General features: G+C 40.3%; 1 protein-coding gene and 1 long non-coding RNA gene across 6 annotated transcripts in view; one reads left to right on the top strand and one right to left on the bottom strand.

Annotated features, from left to right (window-relative positions):
- Positions 1–11,310, bottom strand: part of LOC128080789 (uncharacterized) — a 335,835-nt gene extending 324,525 nt beyond the window's left edge. For all 3 annotated transcript variants that reach the window (XR_008206887.1, XR_008206889.1, XR_008206888.1), the window contains exons 1-3: positions 10,872–11,310; positions 10,663–10,777; positions 9,967–10,106 (exon numbers count right to left, since the gene is read on the bottom strand). This is a non-coding gene — a long non-coding RNA (uncharacterized LOC128080789). The remainder of the gene's footprint in view (positions 1–9,966; positions 10,107–10,662; positions 10,778–10,871) is intronic.
- Positions 11,311–11,354: 44 nt separating this feature from the next.
- Positions 11,355–12,145, top strand: part of MOCS1 (molybdenum cofactor synthesis 1) — a 33,644-nt gene continuing 32,853 nt past the window's right edge. For all 3 annotated transcript variants that reach the window (XM_052683267.1, XM_052683300.1, XM_052683289.1), the window contains exon 1: positions 11,355–11,511. In XM_052683267.1, the coding sequence (XP_052539227.1) occupies positions 11,386–11,511 (126 nt within the window). In that variant the 5' untranslated portion in view covers positions 11,355–11,385. The remainder of the gene's footprint in view (positions 11,512–12,145) is intronic.

Below are 12,145 nucleotides of genomic sequence, written 5' to 3'. Positions count from 1 at the left end.
TGCTCCTAAAGAATTGTAAGAACAGTTTTAATCACCCAAAAGCAAAATTAATTATGGCAGAACAAGTGCTGGGAGAGGCTTTTGAATTTCCTGCTCACCATAACAGCACATCTAAGAAGAGCGCAGATGAGGCACATTCCATTCATCTGTTCTGACAAGTGGTACACATGGACAGAAATCAGGAGAGAGATGTGTATAAGACAGCTGTCAGCTTGTGCACAAACTGTGACAAGTGAAAGTTTATAAGTTCTGTAGTCATTGGAACTCCTTGGCTCTAAACCAGATACTCAGCAAGAGTAAAGGTGCAAGTTTGTGACGTGGCCATCTCCAACAGCTGGCGATGCATTCAATGACTCTCAGAATCCCTTCCTGTACCACAAAGTTTCATAAGGAAAAATCTTAGGTCAGTTTTCCCCCTTTTTTTCTCTCTGCCAGGTACCTCTGTGATAATTAAAGTTCATAGTTACTGGAAAAGCGGACAAAAATGTGCTACCAAGTAGTGAAACAGAAAGAATTACAAAAGTCTCAACATCATACTAACTCAGTCACTTGAAAAAATAAGCAGAGTACAAAATGCTAGTGGCTTTTGTCTTGGTCTTAACTCTGTTGAAATATATGTGCTCTCAAAAAATACTTTTACACATTCTCATTCTCCAGTCTCTCAGTCTGAAAAAAAGTCTTTTTAAACTTCCTCAAGACTAAGTTAATATTTTAATTATAAATAAATTAGTAAGAGTAGGGGCATATCCTACTTATTTTCCAAGGACAAACTTCTTTTCTTTAATTTTGCTTGAGAAAAATTGGATCAAAGTGCTCAGTACTCTGTAGCCCTTTTTGCTCATGCAGTCATTTACCGGTGCAAGATGATTGCAAATTATTGTACAAAGCAAAAGCCAATGATGAAGCAACTGCTTGAATTGTATTTCTACTTGAAGGACTCCCTGTTCCCCCCTCAGGCAACAACTGTATTAACAAAATAAGTGAGTTGTTCAACAGTGTAGTTCTTCCAAAGCAGCAGACTGCTGAATTGCCTTTATCCAAGGATGTGTTCCACTGAAAATTTTTCTGAAGTCCAAATTTTTAAGCTTTATCTCAGAATTTATCTATAGTTGTATTTTAGTATATTTTTTACTATTTTTGCAAATATATAAAAAGAGAATATATATGGCAGGAAAAAAAAAATTGTTAATACAATATTTAAAGTGTTAATACAGAAATAAACAGAGAAAAGATGCTTTTGAGATGTTCAAGTTTATAGACCAAAGATGATAGATTGCAATTAGCCAGAGATTAGAAGGTTTCATTTAAATATTAAAGCTATATTTTGTCTTAAATATGTTAAATTTGCTTAGTTTGGTTTTGGTTTTCCTTGCATACTGTGAACTTTAATGGGAATGCTTTATTATGTTTAAGGTTATAGCTTTCTATGCTAGTCAAATATTTTGACAGCACTATCAAACTTACTGCAGTTTCCTGACAATTTCTTTGTTGTGACCCACAGTTAGTTAACAATTTATAGAAAGTGGAGCCAGTCCTGCTAGGACCAAGACCTGCAAGGCTCTTTTTTTTTTTTTTTTAATTTTTTTTTTTTTTTAATTTTTTTTTTTTTTTTAATTTTTTTTTTTTTTTAATTTTTTATTTTTACCTTTTCCCAACTTCCTTGGCTATTTTCCCACTGCATATCTTGCCAAGTCTTCAGGAGAGGTATTGTCTCCTCTGGTGTGGATGTGGAGGCCAGGGCTCTGTGGACATTCACCTCTTCATAGAAAAGTGTAATAGCACGAGTTCTTTACTATGATTTTCAATTGATAGGATTTTAGTGGGTGTTTCTGTGTGCTCATTCGTATTCTTTCATTTACCCACAGGTTTTGTGCTCTTCCACTACCAACCAAAGCGGTCATTCCCTATCCTTCCAGAATGTGCCAAAGTATGAAAACAATGGCAAATACAAACCCACAGGTTTGTAGACCCACAAGGCTGATTTGTGATAGCAGGTGCAGACTGCAAAGCAATCATTAGGTCATTTTCCTAATGCAGGAAATTAGGAGTTCAGACACCTGCACTCCGTTTTCTACCCTACACTCAATCAGTTTGTGGAGCTGTGTTAGGTGTTAGGATGCACATTGGTGTCTGTGACAGATAAAAGGCTTTTACACAAATGTGCTGTGTCAGTTCTACTGCAACTTTACTTCTTCCTCACCCTTAGGAGAAAAATAAATGAAACACTGGCACAGTTAATAAGTGGGCAGCTGTTGCAGCTGTACTGTGGGCTGGGACCTGCAGGATCTCAGATACCAAACTACAATAATATCCTGATTTGAGCTGGGACAGAATTGATTTTCCTCAGTAGCTGGTATGCTGCTATGTTTTGGTTTCAGCAAAAAAACAATGTTGATAACATACCAGTGTTTTAGTTGTTGCTGATTGCTGTTGCACAGAGCCGATGATGTATCAGTTTTCAGCTTCTCATATTGGCCTGCCAGTGAGGGGGGTGAGCGGGCACAATTCGTTGGGAGAGGACAGAACCAGGACAGCTGGCCTAAACTGGCCAAAGCAATGTTCCATAGCATATGACATCACATGAAAAAACAGGAACACTGTGGGGAGTTGGCTGAGAGGACAGCCTCAGCCTGGGGACTGGCTGGGCATTAGTCAGCAGGTTGTGAGCAATTGTGTTGTGCACTGCTTGTTTTGGAAAGAAAATATATAAAAAACTATTATTTCTCCTTTCCTTTTCTATATTAGTAGATGTTTTTTTAATCTTAACCTACAAATTCTACCTTTTTTCCCAATTCTCTCTCCCATACACTTGGGGAGAGAGAGTGAATGAACGACTGTGTGGTGCTAAGCTGCCTGCTGGGTTAAGCCCCAGCACATCAGCAGTAAAAGTGAAGAGATATTCCTATTTCATATCCTTGAGGGCTTTTATTATTAAGTCTGTGTTTCAGCTATCTTCCAAAACCACATCAATGGTGCACTATAAGCACAGAGCTAATGTTTCTACGCTAGACGTAAAGCAGTAACTCCAGAAGCAGAACAATTTTATCAGTGCTTTGCTGCACTCACACAGATGATCTCCATTAGGATGCAGATGCTGTTGCACTATCTCTATGCCTTTCTTGATCTGAGCTGGCACCACTGCAGATCCAGGCTATGTACCATGTGATTTTATCTGCCCTGTTGTCTTCAGCTTAACAGGGTCCTTGCCCTGCTGCAATGTACAGTATAGTTATTGTGTTTAATGTGAAAAGAGTAGAGTCATCCCCTGAAAACCTTGCTGACACTACATGCTGCTTTTTAAGCCTTAAGATATGTAAACTGAAAAAGGACTTTCTCTGAACTGCCAACAAACGAGGCACAAAGTTTGAGTCACCTCTGATTCACCGTTCTTTACTGGAGAGCGAATCTGAACTATGCAGGTTTCCTGTTCTCTGTAACTTTGCCAAAGTTCAAAGTAAAAGCATATAATGAAGCTCTCATCAGTGAGTGAATGTAAAATAAATTAGGTTACTATAATTAAATATGAGGATTTAATCAGACTCATCAAATCAAGGTTCCTTCAAAAATGGAGGGAGTAAGAACCACAAAAGAAAGTTATTTTGTTTAGTTATTGGTTCTTGTGGCTACAAAATTAATAACTGTTATTGGGATGAGTGTGCCTATTCTAGCCAAAGAGAGGTATAGGAAGAGCCAAATTGTTTCCAGGTTCTAATTAATGTAGACAGTGCAGCCTTCTGAAATTACAGGTAATGAGGTTGTAAACAATCCTTTTTCCTGAAGGCAGGGCTGCACACAAGAGAAAAATTAAGTATGAAGTCACATCACTTGTTCAGGTGACATGAGAGGGACATCTCAGTGCTGCAATTAGAGGCTGTAACTTTTGAAATACATGAAAATCTGATATTTCAGATAGCAAACTTTCTAACAAAGGCTGCAATTGACACACTGCTAGTAATTTTTCTTCGTGGCTGGTTTTTTTTTGTTTGTCTGGGTTTTTTTGTTTGTTTTTGTTTTTTGGCAGTGGTGGTGTTTTGTTTTTGTTGTCTTGTTGTTTTTTGTTTGTTTGTTTGTTTGTTTGTCTGGGGGGGGACAACCTTCCCCCCAGTTCCCATAACTCTGAGCATCTATTCCTGCTTTGATAAATTGTCATGTGTAAATATGTTTCTCTCACTCACCAATTTCAGATGCACAGTTGGCAGAAGGCAGATTTGCAATTTAAAGAAAAGATTAGAAACAAAGACTAGAAAAGGACAGTAGAACAGGTGAGCAGAAGCTGAGAGAAGAATTTAAGGGAATGGAAAATACAGGAAAGAGACTAAACATTGAGGATACTTATGTAAGGGAACAAACAAAGAGTGTTCAAAGATGGATGTCAAAACTAGGGCTACTTTTTCCCTAAGTACTTGATTTTGCAACTTTAAGATAGGGACTGGCTGTGGAGGACAATAGCCTGTCATTGTGATATTAAATTTCAGAAGAGGAAAGAAAGAAAATAGAGGAAAACAGCATTAATCCAATAGGGTGTTGATTCCCAGCAGTGGACACATGAAACAAGGCAGTAACTGCATCCTTTTGTCAGTTCAGAGTCCCACTGAACCATCACACTGACGGTCTTTCCTTCACCTCTTCCATGCCTGCTTAAAGCAATCTGGCTTTCAAGAGGGATTGTGTTGTACTGCAGGAAGAAATGCAATTATGTGGAGAGAGACTGTCTTGTTAAAGCATGCTGAAATCTTATGGAACAATTACACACTTTAACTGAAAAATGCAAAATCCTTCTAGAATGTTACAGTCATTCAAGTCTTAAGGTTGTGTGACTTCTTGAACGTAGGTGCCATTTCCAGCTGTTCATAAAATCTAAGGTAAATACTAAAATCTAATGTCTTAGTCCCACGTTTTCTGCTTTGTCCTCACTCATTTCTCCTTCTTCTCCCCATTTTTTTTGCCATGCTGCATTTACCAAAAGTGCTCAGCCTCATCATGAGGATGCCACTTGGAAAAGGAAGACTTACTCAAGATAAAGTTATTTTCTTTGGTCAGAAGAAGAAACAAACTTGTAAACAGCCACAACACAAAACCTCTTTGACTGAAAATGATGCTGCCAAGAGAGCAGAGCTTTTGCTGCACTGATATTGGAGATAAGTTACCAGATTGCGAAAACAGGCAAAGCTGCCAAGCTTAACAAAATAACAACAACAAAAAAGGCATTCCACTGTCTAAGAGGACAGTCTTTCCAGCAAACAAAAGCCCACTCAAGTCAGTATCAAACCAGCCTATTCCACTTTCATGTTTTGTTTTATAATTAATTTTCCTTCTTTTGTAGCTTTACAGTCAGAGGGTTTGAAGCTGAAATAACTGGGTCAGGAGACAAAATTTCTAGGGCCGAGAGCCTAATGAATCACTAACTACAAAGAAATACAAAGCCAATAGAATGCTTTAAATGCATTTTCCTTGGAATAAACTCACTCTCACTTCTCCACAGCAAACTATTTCAGAGACTCAGTAGATAGCCAGTCACAAGACCTGACTAATTACCAGAATGGGTGAAAAGCTTTAGAAAAGCAGGTACTACCAACAATATAGCCTTAAATGTAGCAGACATAGTTGTTGTAAGTTTTGCAACTTCTGGTCTGATGGCTTCTCTGAGGTTAGATTGAGTACTACTGTTTGGACAGGTACCTCTCCAGGGCTTGATTTTCTGTAACCTAATAGACTATTTGTAGTCACTTATGTGAAGGTGAGTGGCAGGAATGAGAAGAGCAGAACTCTTTTCTCCCCTGAAAAGAGCAGAACTCTTTTCTCTTTCCCTTCATCTATGTGACTAAACAATGCATAAAAAGGTAATTACCCTCTGTTTGAAAACTGAAGGAAAGCTTTCTCAAAACACTGTTACATTTTGAATATTTTTTGAAAAACAGCTTACAGAAAACATTGGGAACGGGAGATCAAAGGAGAGAGTGAATCTGCAAACAGATCTTTCCTGCCTTTCTTTTACACGATTATAGCCAGAGATGTAAGAGGGAAATATTCAGTGAGATTACATTTGCTTAACCACTGTTCTCTATTGTGATTTGCAGTATCTGAACAGAACTACAGTGTCTGGGGGATGTGAAATGACAGAAATATCTCTGGGATGTTAAATAGGGAAATACAGCATCTGTAAAAATACAGTCTTTGATATAAACTTCCACAAAACAATAATGCCAACCGCCCACAAAGATGCCTTGATGTTGCTTCTAATTTCTTTTATTTTGCTCTATTTTTATGTCTTATAACTTTTTAATTTGATAAAGATCATTTGATACAAATTAACTTTCTGAAAATGTTGTCTGTTACAGTTTAACTTGCTTTGAGGGAATGCTTAACTGACTGGAATTTTGCTTGTCTAACAAAGTAAGCCAAGATACAACCACAAAGTAAATACTTCCCTAGGTAGACTAGGACGCTGGTTACTGGTGTGAAAGTCGAAAGGCAAGTATACATCACTATTTAGAAGTGATTTTCAAGTTGCATCAAACATTTCCAGCACACACATACAAAAAAATGTCTTGAAGGTCTATGCTCTTGTGGATTGCATTGTTGGGATGTCAAAAAGGGTTTTTTGTTGACACTACTGCACTTTCTTAATGCAAATGTCATGGGAAATATCTATCATATAAGATCATATGTCAAGCCAAATAAATGGAAGAGAGCGTATAAACAGGAGGGGGAACGGCTGTTTACAAGGGTGGGTAGTGATAGGACAAGTGGGAATGGTTTTAAACTGAGATGGGGGAGGTTTGGGTTAGATATCAGGAGGAATTTTGTCATACAGAGGGTTGTGAAACACTGGAACAGGTTGCCCAAGGAGGCTGTGGATGCCTCATCCCTGGAGGCATTCAAGGCCAGGCTGGATGTGGCTCTGGGCAGCCTGGTCTGGTGGTTGGTGACCTTGCACATAGCAGGGGGGTTGAAACTAGATGGTCTTTGAGGTCCTTTTCAACCCAGGGCATTCTATGAGTCTATGAAATTGATTGCTGTTCCAAACACAGAGATGAAATCTAAAAGAGTAAAAACAGCAATGATACTGGATAAATGGTAGAGCTAATGAGGGTAAAATCAGCTCCCACTAAGTTAAGCTGAGAAAGGGATTTGCCTAATCCTTCCTTTGATTATATCTGCATCAATCTTATTTGGTGGGGCTGTTCTACATCACTACATTTATTCTTTTATTTTCACAGAACGTAAACATGATAAACGTCCAATTGGACAAGCAAAGTTGTTGTGGTCAGCCCATAAATGACCTGCTCATCAGCAATCTTATGTAAAGGGTGAAACTGTGCAATTTTGTTCCAGATAAACAAAAGCTCAGCAGTTGTCATTCACAGAACTTGTCGATATAAAACAGGAATGCTAATAGTGCCATTGTTCTTCAATTGTGCCATTCCGAAGGCTTGACAGTACTATTTCATTTAAAGGAAAGAAGTCAAAAGAGAAAGAAAAAGCTGTACAGAAATGAGTTTAAGCTCACAGCAAATAATATTTCCCCTTCCTGCCATACCTCCCTCCCTTTCTCCCTTTTTTCTCTTCCTCTATTTCCTTCCCTTGTTTTCCTCCTTTTCTTTTCCCACTTTCCCACTGTGTATCACAATCTTTTTTTATGCATTTCCTACTTCCCTTTCTGTAGAGTAGCTGTGCAGAAGTATTGACAAGTGTAAACTTAGCTTTATTTTGAACAATCAGTTGGATTCCTTGATATTCTACTGCCGTGTACACTATATACTGCTTTCTCAAACAGAGAATGCCAACATTTTTATCTGAGTTTAGCAGCATTAAATTAACATTTATTATTATCATTATTGAAAGCAGAAAAATTGGAAGACATCAAAGAAAATACAGAAGGAGGAGTGGAAAGAAGAAAGCAAACTACAACTCAATCTTCTGCTTTATCAACTACCTAGGATTTCTCAACTGCAAACACAAGTAATTATGCAATGGTGTTCTTTGAATTGAAAAATGTTATGAAATGAATGTTATGAACAACTGTGAGACGTTTTAAGGCAGTTCTGCTCTTATGTTTAACAGTGAACCTCCAGCAGTAGTTCCTTTAAAGAAAGGCCTATGTTGCTTATTAATAACAGATGCCAAGACTGGTGATGTTCTGCTTGCATGGAACAGGCAAAAAAATGAAAGTGTTTTTTCAATTTCTAAAAGTTATTTCCTGCTCAAATACCAGGAAGTCAGATATGCAGGTTTTCCCTCATCTCATCCTAGACAAGAATTTCTGTAGTCTATCCTTTCTTTAGCCGCAGTACAAGACCTGGCAGTGTTCCAGCCACACGTGAGGACAAGTTCACATTTTACACTTTGCCCTGTAGCCCAATGTTTCATAAGGTGTTGAGAAACAACTCTCAGTGTGTGCTTAGTTTGGTTAACAAGGCAATCATGACTCAGTGTAACAGGTCTATCAGCTCACATAGTGCTTTCTCCTTTACCTTTCTATTATTATCTCATGATTAAAAAGCATTTAAAAATTTATCCTTATCTGAAACACCAGAGTAGTCCAGCACTTAATATTTTTGTATTGTTCTGAGATAAACTCTGAGATACACACAGAACACTGGTATATATGTAGCGGACTTTGTCGTTTGATTGCCAATGTAGGTGTGATGCTTCTTGGTCAGCACGCTGACTTTTGCGAGTGGCACACTGCAGTGTCTTGAGAAAAGCTCTGTGCAACTGTGCTGAATTAGACTGGGGAGGTGTTAAGCATGTTAAGCATGAATTCAGCAAAATCTTGGAAGTACACAGCAGATTAGACTTCTGTAATCTAGGCTCCACGAAAGTCAGACAAGAAAGCAGCAGTGGTAAGGGCAGGAAATTGCACTCTTGAGAAGTCGCACTATGGAATTACTCTGTACCAAACACAAATGAAAGTCTGCATAACGTATGGAAGACAACTGAAAGCCTAGTGGCAAGAGTCTCTGTGGATCCTAAAACTGCCTTGAACAACAATCTTGAGCTTCACTAAAGTGCCACTGCTTTTTTCAGTTAGATGTAGATAAGTATTTTTTGCCATGATGGAATGTCACACACAGCTTTGGTTACAATGCAAGGGCATCACACTGCACAGTACCTCAGCTTAAATACATAAATCTCAAGCCTCTAATTCCTCACTGAGTACTAGTTCTTCAGATAGCTGCTGAGAGAGGCAAAGAAAATCAACCTCCAGCCACTGTCTCAGTTGTGCAAGAACTTTCACTCTTCAGAACAAACGATAAGACTGTATTCCAGTAAATTCCAGTAGAATGGAATTATCTCTTACACAGATAATCCTTGCATTTATGCTGCTGTTGTGTTTTTCTTTTTTAAATTCTAGATAAGCATTTCTGTCAACAGTAGCAACTTCTGAGAGTGAGTTGTTGCCTTTGGAGGTGTAAAAGCTGATTTTATGCTTGTTTACTGAGAAATGCCTATACTTACACATAATAAAACCCAAAATATCTTCACGTATTCAAAGACATTTCACTTTTAACTTTCTTGACATGTACATCTTTACTGTATTACAGATGTAAGTCAAGCTTAATACAGTATTTAAATAAAATAACTCTAGAACCAGTCCCTTTATTGAAGATAAAAATAATTAAAGGAGAATCCTGTGGACTTTTTAACAATATATAATTTTTGGTCCCTATCTCAAGTTGTAATTAATTTTGATCTTTATGCTTTTTTTTTTTTTTTTTTTTTTTTTTTTCAATTGAAATATTCACTTAAACAATTATTGCATTTAATAGAAAGCTAAATTCCTTTCTGTATTTCAGCCTTAATTATCATTATCACTTGCTGTTCACTTAAAGTCAGGAAATCCTCTAATTAGAGTTATTTCTGCTCTACAGGAAAAGGTAACCCTTCACATATGCAATGTAAATGTAACCATCAAGCTTGCTTCTGCATTTTTTGAAAATTATGAATAAAATCAGCATTTACCTTGTTATCCTCTCCATTGTTTCAATCTGTGTATGCATTCCCTTGAAAATACCTCAAAAATCCCATGCTGATGAGAATGGTTTCAAGATAATATTTGGCCATGTCACATATCATTCAAATCCTTATTTGTTTTCAAAGGCCTTCAGATTTAAAAAAGAAAATAATATTGCATTAAACCTTGAGATCTTCCTACCAGGTTACATTCAGTCTACAGACTGAACAAAGTCTAAATGCCAAAGACTGAATTAGACATAAGAAGGCATTTCGCTAAAGAGTAAGGATTTAAGTATAACCCGATGAAGGGTATGAATCTGTAACAATACATGTAACTATACCTTGAAATAATAGCTGACACAAGCAATTATAGGGTCTAGTCAATCACATATCAGGTATTACTGAAAGCAGGATTTCTCATTCACATCTCAGCAAGGAATTCTTAATGTCTTTGTAGCATAAGAAATTGGTAATGGAAAAAGACATGATTTAAACCAGGAGATTTATCACAGGAGCAGCACGGTGCATAAGTTGTACTCTCACCAGCTACAGCAATACAAGAGCTGCAGCATTTCAGTGCTCAGAGCAGAAGAAATCATGTACGGAAACGTGTCTTTCAAAAGCGTAGCCAACAGAACAAGGGGAAACTTTTGGGGAACGGTGTCCTCCTTTCAGGTATGAGACAGTTCAGAACAACCTCACCTTCAGTCTGATCATGTGAGAGAACAGGCAGCTGGTATGTACCAGGATGGTGGGCCACAGGGCACTTCTTCCTAAGATCCATTCTTGTGTAACGGTGGGAGTGGAGGGGAGAGTGCTGGGAAACCAAAATGTTAGTTGGTTTTTGTTAAGTTTGTTGGAATGTCTCATAAAGATAGAAATAAAAGTTCGGTCTTTTGACAAAGTTTTACCTTGTTCCCTTGTAAGACAGAGATTGAAGAGGAAGTCTTTGCTTTCACAGGAAACGTTCTACTGCTGATAACAGGATTTCTGGTCCTCAGACCGTCGTTGTGGGGACTTGTTGGAGTAAGCTGTGCGAGGCCTTCCATCAAGCACCTTACACAGCCGTGCTCAGGGAGACCCCACATGGCCTGCAGGCCTCGGGGCTGCACACGTGCATCGCGTGAAGGGCCGGGGCAAGGGCGGGGACAAACAGATGACAAAGCGGCCGGTGGAGGCTTTGCCCTCGCCAGTGCGGGATGCGGGGCTCCCGAGCGACATCTGGGACCCTGCCCCGCGTGGGCCGGCTGGACCTCGGCCTCCGGGCACCTCACTGCGCACCACCCGCCCCAGGGGACCGGACTACAATTCCCAGCGTGCAGCGCCTCTTCTGCGGCCGCTCTGATTGGCCGCCGCTCCTCCCCACGTGACGGCAGGCGGTGTCGCTGTGGCCGTGCCGGTCCCCCCCCGAGTGTCGCGGGCCGCATGGCGGCGGCGTGGGGGCGGCGCGGGGGTCCCCTGCTCCTGCGGGGGGCGCTCGGGGCGGCGCAGGACCGGGCGTGCAGCACCGGGGCGCCCGTGCGGGCACCCACCGGCGCGGCTCGAGCTCAGGTGAGTCCGCGCGCAGGGCGACCGGGGATCGGCTTTGTAATGAGAGCGGTGCGGCGCCAGGTGTGCCCGCAGGGGCTGTGCCTGTTGGTCGGTGGGTCTCCTCCCGGAGTGGCTGTCTAAGGCGGTCCCGCCGGCGGATGCCTGACCTCACAGGCAGAGGTTGCAGCTGTGAATCCTGACGCTGTGTCCTGCGGGTAAAATTGAGGGGACGTAAACTGTGGGGCGCTGCTGGTGGTGAGCCAGGCTTCCCTCGGTACGCTTTGTGTGAGTTCTGAAAGTTTCCCTGAGTAACTGTGGGCAGTGTAAGGTCCCCGTGCCGTCACTGCCGCTGCCGAGGTGGGTGCCACGGGGATCTTGGCTTCGCCCGAGATCACATTGCAAAAACGGTGTTAGGTAACTTGCATGGGAAAGACGAGTGGATAATAACGGATAATAAGTTTGCAGTCCGCAAACTTAGCATGACAATACATCAGTTCCGTGCCCTTACTTTGCTGAGATCAAATTTGAGCTGCCCCAAATCAAAATTAGGGGTGGTTATGTTCTGAATAGCCATGTGAGCTGTACCACGGAACTGTTTCTTCAGCCCCTCACGTGAAGTAAACAAAGGTGTTGTGTGTTGTTCAGTTCCAGCTTC

This window comes from Tympanuchus pallidicinctus, unplaced genomic scaffold, assembly GCF_026119805.1.
Source record: "Tympanuchus pallidicinctus isolate F22 unplaced genomic scaffold, pur_lepc_1.0 scaffold1, whole genome shotgun sequence".
Lineage (NCBI taxonomy): Eukaryota > Metazoa > Chordata > Aves > Galliformes > Phasianidae > Tympanuchus > Tympanuchus pallidicinctus.
Note: the sequence above shows the minus strand (reverse complement) of the source record. Positions and strands in the feature narration are given on the sequence as shown.